The 15,354-nt window shown below is 35.3% G+C and overlaps 2 protein-coding genes across 3 annotated transcripts; one reads left to right on the plus strand and one right to left on the minus strand.

Annotated features, from left to right (window-relative positions):
* Positions 1-353: 353 nt before the first annotated feature.
* Positions 354-8,465, plus strand: LOC110787998 (fatty acid amide hydrolase). Its single transcript, XM_021992629.2, has 21 exons — positions 354-717; positions 857-940; positions 2,285-2,394; positions 2,494-2,554; positions 3,077-3,267; positions 3,363-3,492; positions 3,597-3,674; positions 3,750-3,897; positions 4,258-4,370; positions 4,466-4,541; positions 5,235-5,306; positions 6,435-6,486; positions 6,599-6,679; positions 6,758-6,841; positions 6,976-7,079; positions 7,152-7,244; positions 7,369-7,437; positions 7,572-7,636; positions 7,754-7,815; positions 7,926-8,021; positions 8,153-8,465. Exons 2-21 carry the CDS (start codon positions 862-864, stop codon positions 8,210-8,212), a joined length of 1,824 nt encoding a protein of 607 aa, XP_021848321.1. The 5' UTR covers positions 354-717; positions 857-861; the 3' UTR covers positions 8,213-8,465.
* Positions 8,466-8,679: 214 nt separating this feature from the next.
* Positions 8,680-15,183, minus strand: LOC110787999 (phosphoglycerate mutase-like protein 1). 2 transcript variants are annotated; one of them, XM_021992631.2, is made up of 11 exons: positions 15,005-15,183; positions 12,996-13,057; positions 12,749-12,856; positions 12,515-12,594; positions 11,799-11,961; positions 11,037-11,111; positions 10,865-10,953; positions 10,189-10,308; positions 9,376-9,420; positions 9,187-9,291; positions 8,680-9,109 (listed from the first exon to the last, which is right to left on the minus strand). In XM_021992631.2, exons 1-10 carry the CDS (start codon positions 15,144-15,146, stop codon positions 9,195-9,197), a joined length of 981 nt encoding a protein of 326 aa, XP_021848323.1. In that variant the 5' UTR covers positions 15,147-15,183; the 3' UTR covers positions 8,680-9,109; positions 9,187-9,194. The 2 variants fall into 2 exon arrangements, with proteins under 2 accessions (XP_021848323.1, XP_021848322.1); XM_021992630.2 differs by having other exon boundaries at positions 9,195-9,291; positions 15,005-15,175.
* Between the last annotated feature and the right edge of the window lie 171 nt (positions 15,184-15,354).

Genomic DNA, 15,354 nt, shown 5'->3' on the forward strand with positions numbered 1-15,354 from the left:
CATTTCACCGACTATATTTTTTGTTTCCTTCTCTTCTCCCACGATTTTTATGCATATGAGTTATCATTTTCCCTTACTTCCCATTAATTCACATAAAGTTTTCATCCATTTTGTAAATTTTCCAAATTTTTTAGGTGGTAAAAAACCATTTAACCTAAAAACACATGTTATAAGTATATTTTGTGCATTTGACGCGGAGTTGTTAGACTAAACCCTGTTCAACATTTTTCATTTACTATAAACATATTTTTGTGTATAGAATACAACTATACGAGTTATTAGGTGCCTAACAAAAACGTTTTTTCCGAAAACCCGATTACTTACCTAAAACGAAATCCTCCAAATTACAAGTAAGAAATAAAAAGAGTATGATAGTGAGTGACTCAGTGAATGAGATTGGACTCTTTCTTGACAAAATTGGTTTGTCAATTGTCCCACAAATTAGGATTTTGTCAAATACCAGCACAAATTAAATCTATCTTAAATATGGAGATATAATACTAGTTCATAACTGCCCACCAATAAGGTGACCAAAGTGCATTTAATCTGCCGAAAACGACGAACAAGTTCTTCCATAATCATTAATCACAGATAATTAAAAAGTTTGTTGAGGCTCCAACTTCAGCACCATCATTATCATCATCTTTTATATAAGGGTTTGTACAATTCTCCACATAAGTTCAATCTTTGATTTCTGATCTCCAATTTTTTATTGAGGTAAATTTGCAGTCTTTGTAGCTATTTTTTCGTGTAAAAGTTCCTTATCTTTTGACTAAATTTCAATTGATTTTTGAGATACCCATTTGGAAATTAGATGTTTTGATGAAGTGGGTTGTTTGTTAATTGTTGTTTTTAGGGAAAATGGTGAAGAAGAAAGTGTTGATTCCTGCTGATGAAGTTGACTTGACGACAGTAAAATATCAGTATGACCAAATTGTAGGTTAGTTTTGTACTTCATTTTCTTCATTTCTAACCAGCAAAATTGTTCGGTACCCAAATTGATAATATTCCATAACTTAAATTGCTGCTATCTGATGTTAATGTCAGTGATTTGTAATTTGGTGTTGGAGGGTCTAAGAAGGGAGGATGCACATATTCTTGATAATAGCTGGTTAATATTCAGAAGAAGAAAAAAAAAAGATGGCAGGAGGGTGTTATTTTACAATAGAGTTTCATCAGACTTCCTGGATTGACAATGAGCTACTTTTGTGTGTGTGTGTTTGTGCTGCACCGACAGCGTGTGCATGTGACCATGTTCGTTAAATTGACTGAAAAAAACTTATTTTTGCTGAACTTATGTACATAATTCGTAATTGTTTCTCTGCAGTAGAATGTCATGAATGAACTCATGATCTGTCTCCAAACCCGCCCGAACAACTTTGTGGCGTTGGATCACAGATCATGGGAGAGGGGATAGGCCTAAGGGGGGTGGATCCAAGTTTCCCTTGTGCAGTATTTCAATTCCCCATACAATGTGTATTGGTCTGTATGAATTTTCTTAACTAGTGGAAAGAAGTATTGGTGGATTGAGCCCAATTTTTGGGTATCTGGTTTTAAAAAATTTATATCATGGGGAATCAATATTATCTAATCAGTAGCAGAGCATAATTTTTCTTATTTTGTAAGAGATGAGGCTGTGAAGAAATGATAGATTCTAAGCATTGTACTCTTTGGTGATTACAAAGATGTTTTTACAGGACAACAAATTGAAAGTTCTTCATAATACGACCTTTATGTAATGGAATAAACTTATAGTTCTTCATAAACCCATGATCTAATAGTATCTATATAAACAATAAAGGCATGCATCCTCATGTTTTTTGGCTGGACATTAGCACCCAAGAAAGAGTTCCTAGAGATTGGAGTTTTACAAAGTCCGGAGTACTTAAAATCCTTCATTGTACAAAGAGCTGAAAAATCATGTTTCTAGAGTTTGTGCTTGGCATATATCATGATTTTCTTGTTTTTCGAATTTTTCTATGACGGTTCTTGACGTGCCATGGTTGCAAAAAGCTGTTCTAGCTTGATAAAATGATGAAAACTAAAGCTTCTCTAGCAGCCTAGATGCTTACACGTTAAGGCTGGGTTCACCTGAATTTGACTTAAATTAACTTATATGAACTTATTTTTGCTGAAAAGAACTTTTTTGTGTGTTAAGTTGACTTAGTTTTTTTTTATTTTTGCTGTATCTGAACTTATTTTGTGAACTTATTTAAAATAAGTTAAAATAAGTTATTATAAGTTGAAACAAACATACCCTAAATCTTTTTTTTCTGGCTTACAGCTCCACATATCACGGGAGCAGTACTGGGATTATTTGTTACCATGGCTGAAGCTCCTGTCATAGGTCCTCTTATTATTTCATACCTGAGAAAGCAAAATAATATGGTTGAGGTTTGTTTTCTTGTTACTCATACATATAGACCTGTATAACTTGCTTGCTTGACAGCTTTAAAATCCAAGTATGGTAACAACATCTTTTATAACAAACAGCTACTGAAGAATACTGTCATTCCAGAAAGTCCCATGTATAAACCCGAGTTCCCTCCCCAAGGTTATTTCTTCTGCTCTACAGTTAATTTGCAGTTTCTTTCTCATGTGCTCCCCTATCTTCTTTATAAGAAGTATTTATCCTAGTTTTACCATTTTCATCCAGAACGTTAGCTACAGAATTGGCCTGCGGTAATGGGTAATCAGTTACCTGATATCTTTTAATCTCATTGCTTTAGATAAATAAATGTATAATTATCTGTTTCTTTATGTCAAGAAGCAATGTCTCGTATCACAACTGAAAGTTAGCTTACAGATGCGGAGTCAACCAATGAAACTATATGAAGGCAATAAGTGAATTGTGAAATTTATTGTTGACATCCTTGGCAAAGCTCTATTTAATAATTAGTAGCTAATTATTGTCCCCCCCCCCCCCCCTACCCATCGGAACAATGAAATGCAGACCCCCTCTGAACTAGTAAAACAGGACTGTGCATGTGATACACCATAAATTTATGATACTTGTCATTTATCCATTAGAGTATGTGAGAACCTTATAATAGCAAGTTTGATTTGTATCTTTTAGAAATGGAGCAAGATGTTACTGTTATTGAAGAAACTGGCTCCCCCGAGGATCGTGTAGCAGAAGCCCTGAAGTGTCTCCCGGAATACGACCCTGCAGGCTGTTGGGATGATGATTTAGAAACATCATTTCGTTATTGGCAGATCCGTGATTTTTCATATGCTTATCGTGCCAGGCTTGCAACCCCATCCATGGTCTGTTACCTATGCGGATTACAGAAACTCTTTCATTTTTTGCCTTCCATTATTATATGATTCCTTGACATAAAAACCACCATTCAAGAATCCAGGTTGCTGAGAAAATAATCTCGTTCTTGGAGGAGTTTGATAATGCAAATCCCACTACCCCATTACTAGTTTCCTGTGATGCTGAGGATATAAGGAAGCAGGCAGCTGCTTCAACTCAAAGATTTGAAGAAGGTAATGGTCCTGTAATGTTGACTTTTCATTATACATTTCTTTGACAAATTAGAATTTAACTATAGTTTTAAGGGGTAGCTGAGGCATTGGCATGTACTTTGCAGGAAATCCTATATCAGTTTTGGATGGAATTTTTATGGCAATCAAGGATGACATAGATTGTTATCCTCATCCGACTAAGGGTATAGTCCTAACATAATGTTTTCTTATGCGTCTTCAATCATGAAACTCATCCTCGGCATATTTTTTGGGTATAGGTGGTACAACATGGTTTCATGAAGTTCGCCCTGTAAAGAAGGATGCAGTTTCTGTTTCCAGGCTGCGCAGTTGTGGTGTAATTTTGATTGGGAAGGCAAACATGCATGAATTTGGTCTTGGGACAACTGGAAACAATGCTAATTATGGGTGAGTTTTAGTTTCCATTATACAGAAAAAAATTGTGCATAACCAGCTTGTCAAACTGTCAACATAGGTTCCATCATTTAGGACTGCTAATATTTGATAGGTCAGTATACAGCAACTGAGCATCTTAAAGTTTTCAACAAAAATCAGACCATCTTGGTTGTTGGGGTGGAAGTTGTTTGGTTCTTCTTCATTAGACAATAGATTCTTTGTTCTTCTTCATTTTGGTTTCCCCTATGTTGAAAGCTGTTCTTATGTTTTCGTGATCGGAGGATTCAAGTCACATATGCATGTCAATATAAAATCTCTCTTTTTAATTTTTTTTTTATTTGATTCAAAGATGTGTTGTTTTGTTCTATCCAGAACAACAAGAAATCCACACGCACATGATAGGTACACTGGTGGATCTTCATCAGGCCCAGCTGCACTTGTAGCTTCTGGACTATGTTCAGCTTCTCTTGGGACAGATGGTGGAGGTTATTATAAACATATCTCACTGAATGCTTAATTTCTCTTTCAGCTGTGAGATATTACCTTGGGAACTTTGACAAAATATATTTGTGAACTTTAGGATCAATTCGCATTCCTTCATCCCTCTGCGGGGTAGTGGGCTTGAAAACGACATATGGAAGAACTGATATGAGAGGGTAATCACTGCATTATTGATTCTACTCCCTCTATTTCTAGATACTTCGTATTTGTTTTCAGTTACCGAGGTCAAACTATGACTATGAATTTCTCTGAAGTTATATTGATAAAAAATACAAATAATAACCAATAAAGTACATTTTAACCATGCCATATGGTTCTTTTACTTTTACAAAAGGTGTTGCACGCATCAGGTGTACAATAAATTTATTGTACATTCGGGTAACCTTTTACACAATTTTTGGTAACTTTAACATGTTTTGATTAACTTATATATTGTGAAAAGAAAATTGATGGATAAACATTTTAAAGGGTTACATGGTTACCTTTATGCCGACCCCAAATCATTTTGGGACTAAGGCTTTGTTGTTGTTGTTGTACATGGTTACCTTTATACATTATTAGTGATTTTGAAAGGATAATTGTAATTATAGAGAAAAAATTTATCACTAAAAAATAGATAACTTTTACATTATACCGGGGTAACTTTAAGCATTTTGAGTTAACTTTTACTTTGCCATGCAATATTTAAATAAGAATTTGTGTTACTTTTATCTATCTAGCTTAAGAGTAATTAAGTGTCAAATTTATAATCTGAAAGAGAATATGATAAGCATTTAAAGGGGGAGAAGCGGAAAAATATTTGAATGATCTCTGTAACTTTTGGTCTTTCATAAATTTTATGTTGCCAGGTCATTGTGTGGTTCAGGGACTGTGGAAATTTCTGGCCCAATGGCATCATCAGTTGAGGATGTTATGCTTGTGTAAGTAATTGATATAACCATGTTATCCATGATTTATTCTCTAAGTTCCTTCCTATTATGCCAGCATCTGTTAACTGAAACAACTGAATTTGCTATTTCTGTGTTGCTGTTGTTTGTTTGACTATCTTTAATATGTTCATATGGCAGTGGCTACTTTTTATAATAGTGAATGATAATTTTCTGCATTATCCTAGTAGGCGTGGGTAAGATTCTACAAGCAGGATCCTACAATACAGTATAATTTTCTGAGTGTACAAGTAGTTTAGTTTGATTGAAGTATTGAATTCACTTGTAATTGAATATGTTTTTGGTAAGTCTCCTGCTAATTTAGTACTCTCAGTACTTTGTTCGATGCTTGGATCTAGAACAGTAATGTTGGGATGATCAAGATTTTAGATTAATGCCCAAGCAAGACCTTTAACAGGTTTTGTTTTGTTTTGTTTTGTTTTTAGGCTGCTCATAACTTATACTTCCACGTTAGTCGAATGAATGTTTCAGCATTGAAAATTCACAAAAGAATAGCCCTTTTTCTCTTTATTGACCTCCCCTTTGGGAATTTCTGTGCCTTTTTTCTTTCCAACTAACCCAAATTTTATCTCCTGTCCTCTCTTTTTCTTCTACCTCACCTTATCTGATACTTCTACACATAATTGTGTTCAATAGTATGGGTTTGACAACTCTAGAGCTATGAAACTATCAACCAAAGCCAATAACCTCAAGATATATATCAGGAATATTATCTGTCTCTGCTGGTTACAAATTGCTAGCAATGTTCTTGATGTATATCTGGCATCTGCTAGTTTAATGCGTACAGCATCTTACAAATCAGCATTCCAACTCTTTGGCTCCGGGATTGAGAATTGTAATAGCCATTCTTTTCTTGCTTGCTAGGTTTGTGGTTCTATTTCCTTTTGAGCTCCATCATACGCATTCATTAGGAAGGCTTATCAAGATCTTAATGTCTTATTTCTGTTTAAATTTCACTGTTTCTTCAATAACTAAAATAAACTAAAGTAGTATATACAAATCCTATTACTATTTCCCCTCTGTCACTGGATAAGCTTATTTCTTCAATGCTTGACCTGAAACCTCTTGAATGATCTCACTTGGTCCATTGTGTTTCTATAGGTATGCAGCGATACTGGGTTCCTCACCTGCTGATAGAATTAGCCTGAAACCTGTAAGTTATTTCGCCTCCCTTTCGGTTGGTTATCTTCTAAAATACTGGAAGGTATAAGCAAGCTATTGCCACACATGAACTGATATATATATATCTGTGGACTGCTTTCCAGTCACCACCTTGCTTACCCAATCTGAGATCTGAAGCCCGACTCAGTACTGTAGGGTCATTGCGACTTGGGAAGTATACAGAGGTGATTTGATGATTACTTTCACAGTGGTATGCTTACATATTGGATTTGAAACATTATGAGGCTGATATTGTGGTGCAGTGGTTCAACGATGTGTATTCCCCAGAAATCTCTCAGAAGTGCGAGGATGCTTTGAACTGGCTTTCAGAAACCTATAATTGCCAAGTAAATGACTTGTTCCTTAAAACATACTCTAATACTGTGTTGTAAGTGTTTATTTGCTCTCCCAGCCCCCCAAAATACGTTGACAAGGTTAGCGTAGAATATACTGAGTGAGATTTTCTGTTTGTATTTACAAGACAGTGGAAATTACTATCCCCGAGCTGAATGAGATGCGCACTGCACATGTAGTTTCAATTGGATCTGAAGGCCTATGCTCACTAAATCCATATTGCGAAGAAGGGTACGTTATTTTCCTTTTAAATGTCATTAATTTTGGTACAGAAAGTGCAATGTTTCTCTCTTATTTCTGTAGGAGAGGTTCAAAGTTGACATATGATACCCGCACAAATTTGGCGCTTTTCCGTTCACTTTCAGCTACAGACTACATTGCAGCCCAGCAGATTAGGTGAGGGAATAATGTGAAATTAGGATCTTATATAAGTGATTTCGTTCCCTTGTGATTCCTAAACTTGGGTATTGAGCTGTATGATATGTATTTATGACTGTGTTACTAACTGGGTTTACTGAAGGCGAAGGATGATGAACTACCACATGCAGGCCTTCAAGAAGGCGGACGTCATTGTGACACCAACCACCGGGTACGTTTTTCAACAAATAATTGCAGAGATGAGATAGTTGGGATCAAATTACTCTCAAGGCTACTTTTGATGCCAACGAAAATGTTAGTCATATGTTAAAATGTTTCATTGTTCTTTTGTCTTTGAATGAACAGCATGACAGCACCACTTATACCCGCCAGCGCTCTTAAATCCGGAGAGACAAACTTGGTGGTTTCAGGTCATCATTATTCATTTCATAGCTAGAGTAGAGAGAGTGCACTTGTAGTTTACAATACAAATTTCTACCCTACCAATCTTATCTAATTAATTGTGGAAAGTTGGTTGCTAATAACAGGTTATCTAATGCGCTTTATTGTGGGTGCAAATCTTCTTGGCCTCCCAGCCATTTCCATTCCGGTGGGTCATCTATTTTGATTTATTGGATGATTAAATATGATGACTACTGAAACTGATTTATATTCTAGTTTGAAAGCAAAAGTGGTAAATGAATCTTTGTATTTCTTCAGATTGGTTATGACAAGCAGGGACTACCGATTGGCTTACAACTTATAGGGCGTCCATGGAGTGAAGCAACACTTTTACGTTTGGCATCTGTAATCGAGGTATTTATCTATCTATCTATCTATCTATCTATCTATCTATCTTCCACAAATGACTATGAAAGCATTGCATGTTAATGTTGATCAATGGCTTTTTCTTGACTGTGATAAATGTTGCTCTCGTGGCTGGCTAGGTATCGTATGGGATAACCAAGAAGAAACCAGCTTTGTACTTTGATATATTGAACCAATAAAATTACTCTACTTTCCAGAGGATACAATATACTTTATATACATACATTACATCATCTTGGGATTTAAGACTTAAAGAGTGTGTGTTCTTATTACTTCTTATCCATTGCTTTGTCGGTACAAGATTCATGTACACTATACATATATTGCTTTCTTTTTCATTTCTTCCTTTCAAGTACGTTATATGATGTATTAGGATGAATTAAATTGTGTCATTATTTTATGTCTTGAGTAATTTCATTATTATTTCTTACAGTCAAAGTACCTACAACATGCACAGGTTGTAAAACGGAACTAATCCCGTTGACCCACTATATATGTATAATGTATATATACCGAGCTTAATGTGCTATTATCCATGCAAAATAGTATTAACCTAATTTATTAGTTTTTGAAAGAAAACTTGTAGAAAATGAAAAGACATTTACTGAATGTATTAGTAATACACTAATACTGGATTATTAACTGCTAATGTGAAACGCCATAATATGATAATATTTATAAAAAAAGAAATACAGTATGCAGTAGAAAGAACTGCAACTCCGTAAGAGTGTGATTTGTGTTATGACCATAAGAGTAAGGCTTAAACAACTCGAAAATGATAAAGTTGAAGTCAAAGAGCTTTTCGATAAAATTTGTACACACGAGTCTGCCAATACAGTTCTACGAGAGAGGAAGATCAATTCAGTCATTTATAGAACTGAGATAGCTGCAGAATGCCTCAAACTAATGATGTCTGAGAAAAAAGATATCGTCATCATCAAACAGGCAACCTTGAACTTTCCAGTATGAATTCCATTGTTTTTGTGTTAGCAAACCTTGAGTTTCCCAAAATTTTACCACTGAAATGCCATCATAACCCTTAAGTGCTGGATGAGACTCGACGAAATCTATTGAATCTGTACCAAAAAAGACAAGAATTTTATTATGGGGATAAAAGCCTCTCAAAGAATATCATCATAAAAACGATAGTTACGTTCTTACTCAGGAATGATTGTTTTCCTTTTCATCACTTGGAAGATCCGGCCCGTCTGGTATCTTGCCAGGATAATTGGTGACTGGTGCATCAGACCCTATCAAACTACAAACCCAAGTTATGATTAGCTAATGGGACTCACCCTGAAATACAAGTGTTTGGAATACCAATGGTATTACAATAACTCACTTCCTATCGGCCAGGACAATTGAACGAAGCTCACAATTTTTAAAGCTGCAAAACAATGTACTTTAGGTCAATTATCAACACAATTCAGATGCGATACAAAAACTGTCAAAAACAAAAGAGAGTTAGGAAGTGACAAGAAAAGACTAGGTCGTAGACTCATAGTGCTTTGTACAACTTGGTTGATGTTTATGGAAGTTACCTTAAGGCCCTGTTTGTTTCAACCAAAGATATATTTCCAGTGGAAAACAATTTTCAAAGGAAAACACAATTGTAAAATAGTTTTTATTTGTTTGTTTCCTTTCAAGAAAAGTAGTAGAGAAAAAGGAAATGGAAATGGAAGTGGAAGTGGAAGGAGAGAAAAAGAAACGTAAAGGAGTAGGGAGGAAAATGTGGCATTCCTTCTCTGCAAAAGGAAAATGGTTTCCACCTTTGGGAAAGTTGTTTTCCACCCCTTAACAAAACAAAACAAAACAAAACAAAACAAAACAAAAAAGAAAATGGGGGAAAATCAATTTCCGAGTAAGTGTTTCCTTGAAAACAAAACGGAGACTAAATGAATCTCTTTCCTTTTTCTTTCCACTGTTATCGTGGAAGGAATAGTTATGAACATTAATCTTAGAATCCCACAAAAAAAGAAGCTAAGATAATTTGTTCAAACTACAATGCACACACCAGAATGAAAACACAAACTTGTGATGACCACAAAAGTTGATCCAAGTGGACTTGTCATTGTATAGTATTGAAGATTTCAAGGAAGATAGTATAATTGATAATTCAAACAAAAAGGAGGATACATGGAAGTATGGCACGCACCGTTTACTAATTTCATCCTTCATCAGAGGGTGACAGTCATCTCCAAATCGAGTCAGAGTATGCAATAAAAAACCACTATGAGTTACAACAGCTATTTCCTTCTCCTTCCTTGTCAACAACCTGTGTAGGCCAGGCCAATTGGCACGAAGCAGTGTGCATTTTAGCAAAAACCATAATAATAAAAACAAATTAAATAACAATGGACAGGGAAAAAGTTTTCAATTAAATTATGTGGTAATCTGTCTGGCAAACGTTTTTTATTTTCCAAGTCAAGGGAATAAAAAGATGCTGCAGTCAAGAAAAATAACAAGATGCTGCAGTCGAGGGAATAACAACATGCTACTCCATAGAACCAATAAGTAATGATGCTTATATACATTTCTCGACTTACTACTGTGTAAAACTGTAAACTCGAATAAAGTGCACAAAACAAAATGTCAGAAGCCATAACTGGAACTGGTTCACATGATCAAGATGACAAATGAAATCCATAAGAAAAATAAACCTGCGTACTACGAGGGTCAAGTTTCCTTAGGGCTTTTCTTTACGTTGTTGGATGATATAGACATTAGACACGCAAAACATTGCAGTCCATGATTGAGTGGCTAGATGTGATATTTAAGACGTATGAAATTAGTATAGCATCATAATTACAGATATTGGTACATGTACAAACCAATTCATGAAATCCATTCCCCTAGCTGCCACTTCTGCTTTGGTTTCCCGGACATCAGCCTTCCACAATGTATCTTCATCCGTTTCTATCTACAGTTATATAAACATATTAAAGATCCATTAAAGTCTGCTCTCCGTCTTGTATATTGGATTTTAAAGAGTGGACTACTTACTTGTGAAAAGTCAATTGCGGGGAAAAGACACTGATATTCATGAACATCTCTTCTCTTGTCACAAGGATGAACTCCCTGAAATCAGAATAAGAACAATAAAAAAGGGCATGATCACTAAACCCTTCCACGTCTCAGCAAAGTGGAAAATCCCTAAACCCTTCCAAGTCTCAGCAAAAGGTAACCATAGTGATCTAACATATTAAATACTCCGTATCAGCTAACAAAGTACAGTCAAAGTGGGTTATTGCAAAATTTAAACAATTCAAAGAATCAGACAAGTCCCAGGAGGACCAGGCTCCATAGAAATGATCCAAACAATACTTATGGTGCCACACTACATTTACAAGAGAAACTGGAGTCTCTATTCTCTAGTTAAATTCAATGGAAGAAGTACTGTGCCAACGATGTTTTACATTAAGAAGCAAGAGGTGTTAACTAAGCATTTCTTTGGTTACACATAGGTTCAACTTCTTCAGCATGTGCAATGATCACACGAACAACTTCTGCTCATGTTCTCAGCTTTTCCAAGCATGTACCTCTAGAGATTGCTGACTCGGTGCTTTGATTAACTTAACATTCTATTTTCTACTGTGTCATATAAATAAATCTTCTCTATCATAAGAATAAAATATGAAAGAAATTAATTGAAGTTTCTTGGTAGCACAGTAACTTCTCAAACCAAATATAAAACTAGGTTCTGCTTGAATATATTGGATAATGGTAAGATAATGTAAATGGCAAAACAACGTTTAAGGAACGTACCAAATGCTCACGACAAAGCTCAACAGCCATGATTGGTGGGCTGTTTAGGCTTGAAATGGCAGAGCGGTCACTGTTTCCAGCATTTGCCACCATCAGTGGCATCACGTCCATCCTATCAGTATAGCCCTCACCACCAAAAACACCAACTGTTGTTTGCATAGTCCTGCATAAAATAGGAATCAGGTTCTCATTCAATCCATTTACTTAATACATGATATGATTATATAAATACTGGCCCTATTTCTTATGCATACTTCTGAAATTATTTCAGAAGCCTTTATTCCTTCCAGACTAATGGCTAAAATCAGGTCATTAATAACAAAACACAAGGTGAAAAGAAATGCAACAAGTCAGCGACTTAAGCTAAGCCATGATTATTCATACTTGTGTGAATTAGGCAACTGGAGTGCAAAAAGGGATATTCTTGAGACCCATGACATGACTATTACTTAGTTTTTTCAGAATTTTGACCTCCATCTCCTTCTCGTGCCTATTATCTAAGTTGTCTAATAAACAGAAATAAGGTAGCAACGTAACACCAGAATGGAAATTTAACTTTATTTAGGTCAAGAGAATAGGCAGGGGGAAAAATGCCACGTTTAAAATCTAGGTAAACCCTATGCATTGTTTGGCCAAAATGAGAAAAAAGGAGTACGCATTGTGTATGATCGTCTTTAAGCACATGACATCTCAAGTAAAAGACTCAAAGATAGTACCTTAGCAAAGGGGATGTTATGACTAACTCAATTTTATTATACAGGCCACAGTCACGAACATGCTTACGTAAATTATCCACCTGCATGAACAATGAAAGTGTCATCTGGAGCTTTTAGGAATTGTTAAAAAATAAAGATTATCCAATAAATAGTTCTGAAAGATAACAATTTTTTTCCTGAATAAGTAACAACAATACTCATTAACACAGATGGCATACATGATATTTTTGTTACCTGCTGCCAACCTAATGGAGTCAGGGGTGCATCAAAATACTCAGGTTTCATATATGCCTTGTAATTCTTCTCGCCTTCTATATTATGAAGTCCTTGTGCATGCCTCACCTAATCCATGGTGTGTAAAACCACAAACAAAAAGCAAGAGAACATTCTTGACTTCACAAAGGCAAAAAAAAATAGCATCCTTGAACCCATGATGGCATGATGAATGATACACTAGTATAGGAAAATTACAGGCACCAACCAGGTGAATAATTTTGCAATGGTGCAACGGATATAAACTTGGACTGCTCACATTTTCCATGGCTGGAGAAGAGAAAAGGTAGAACATGGTTAAGTGAAAGAACAAAAGTTTATAGCCCATAGTAGAAACATCATTGCATATTTTCCAACCAGTTGAGGAAGGAGCAGAAAAAAATTGTTTCATCAAGAGAAAAGAAGATGATAGTTTACCCTATGTATTTTGCAGGAGTTTAGGCTTATGTTTGTGATAGATACTTCATCCGATTCAAAATAGTTGCAACACTTTGTTTTTTGCACTATTCACACAATCTACTTTGTTTATTGTTGATGATTTATACTTTAGGAAAAATATATTCACGTGGGATCTTGTTAGATTCGTCTTAATGTATATTTTGCGAAAATCAATTTTTTATAATTGTTACTTATCGATATGTAAATATATTAATTGTTCAAGATATGCATTGGCAAGTGTGAAAAGCAAAGTGTTGCAACTAAAAAGAATCGGAGGAAGTACTAGATTGCCTCCCAATGAACTAAAACACTAAGAACAGAACCCAAAAATAAGACATGCTAAATGAATTATCACTCATTTATATAGTTACACATGAATATAAAAGAGTTTATCCTCCTTCTTACCTCGTAAATAATGAAAAGAAATGTAAATTGCACTCCAGGGAGTACCAGCCATTTCATTTTCAAAATTATAATGAAGAAAGTCCGCTGAGTCATCAGTCTAAAATGATGGCTAGATTCAGTAGCTCCCAAGAAAATCAGAAGATTACATATCTAACTAATCTACAGAGTCAGCTTACAAATTCTTATGCTTTCCATGAGAAATTCAGTTCATTATATCCAATGCCTCAAAATATTATCAATTGTACCGTACCAAACCCATATCTACATTTTCTTTTTCATTATTCTGTTTCACAGCTCCACCGAGCATGGAAAATTGGAAACAGCATACATTCATTTGATTTCTCGTATATCCAATAATATCTTATGCTTGTTTGATCTTCCGAGATAATCAAGAGAACGGAAGGGAAGTGCGAAAACAAATTCTGTTGTTTGGTTTAACTTGATGAAAGAAGAAGGATGCAACCAGTTGCTTGGTGCAAAGTATTTATGATATGCCTTTAAGCACACTACCAGAAAAATTGGCAACAAACTAGGGGGAAAGAAGGCGCCTTGTGGATCAACTCCCATCCTGTTGTTACATTGATTGAAAGCATATTCTCCTAGTCTCCTGGATTCCTAGGTTATGGACTTATGGTGCATCTAATTAATACTAGTCTCCTGGAGTACGAGATGCCTGTCTTTCGTTTGAAGTAGACGTATAGTAAGCATCCATCCATAAAGGCATAATTAGGAATCAAGGATATAAGAGAACTTCCTGGAAATAAATAGGGAATGACAATTTTTACAAACTTCTTTTCCACTTTTTCGGTTTTGAAGGGGACGCTCAAAGGTCCGACAAGAATTCGAACCCTCAATGTCTCAATTGGGTACAATGCACCCAACTACACCAACATCTAATGATTCCAAAAATCCACCAATTTGCTCGAAAACAAACTACAACATAACAAGCTACGTCATGAAGCACTAAGATGTCAGTCTCGAGCATGAATTCACTTCCATTATTCCCAAATCTTGTACATTTATACACCAAACATGGGAAAGCGACATCATTACTATTACAATCACCTCCTCCTGCACATATCTTCCTACCACATCTATTTTTCCAGCTCAAAAGCATAATAATAATTGCTAAAATACACCTAATTCACTTAGAACACATTGAATCAATCAACACATCTAAGAACAATCCATGAAAAGTATCCATAAAATTAAGCAATACCCAGTAATCAAATACCAAAAATAGCAAAAACCCAACAACAGAATTGATAATAACAATGAATTAGAACAAACTACAAACCTAAAAATGAATTACCCAGAAAAGAAGATTGGATGTTTAGCAAGAAATAAAGGGAAATAGGTAGAATTTTAGCTCACCAGAGGATATAGAGGAGCGAATTGGTGGCGGGGAGGAGAGAGAAAATGGTCGTCCACGAAGAATAGCCGCCAAAGAAATGGAGGATGGTGTTGTTTTTGTATGAAGGAAAGGAGGTGGAAGAATGATGGCGACGGTGGACATGTCCAAATAAATAATAAGTGGATGAATTATATAAATTCCAAATACATTGGAATTTTGGATATTTGGATAATTTGTATGGGTGGCCTATGAATTTTTGCTTTGTCTTCTTGTTTCTATGATTATTGGTTAATGAGTAAATTGGGAAAGAGATTAAAAAATATTGTGATTTGAATTCCTTGATTTGTATAGTAAACGATGTTGTGAGTAG

The sequence above is a fragment of the Spinacia oleracea genome, chromosome 4 (genome assembly GCF_020520425.1).
Source record: "Spinacia oleracea cultivar Varoflay chromosome 4, BTI_SOV_V1, whole genome shotgun sequence".
Lineage (NCBI taxonomy): Eukaryota > Viridiplantae > Streptophyta > Magnoliopsida > Caryophyllales > Amaranthaceae > Spinacia > Spinacia oleracea.

Bases quoted from the DNA above. Each gene is read 5' to 3' on its own strand.
- LOC110787998 (XM_021992629.2), top strand. From the start codon at position 862: ATGGTGAAGAAGAAAGTGTTGATTCCTGCTGATGAAGTTGACTTGACG. The intron at 941-2,284 runs GTTAGTTTTGTA...TCTGGCTTACAG, and splicing joins TCAGTATGACCAAATTGTAG to CTCCACATATCACGGGAGCA. The intron at 7,438-7,571 runs GTACGTTTTTCA...TTGAATGAACAG, and splicing joins ATTGTGACACCAACCACCGG to CATGACAGCACCACTTATAC.
- LOC110787999 (XM_021992631.2), bottom strand. From the start codon at position 15,146: ATGTCCACCGTCGCCATCATTCTTCCACCTCCTTTCCTTCATACAAAA. The intron at 9,421-10,188 runs GTGCGTGCCATA...ATTGTTTTGCAG, and splicing joins AAGGATGAAATTAGTAAACG to CTTTAAAAATTGTGAGCTTC. The intron at 9,292-9,375 runs GTGAGTTATTGT...TTGGGTTTGTAG, and splicing joins ATTGTCCTGGCCGATAGGAA to TTTGATAGGGTCTGATGCAC.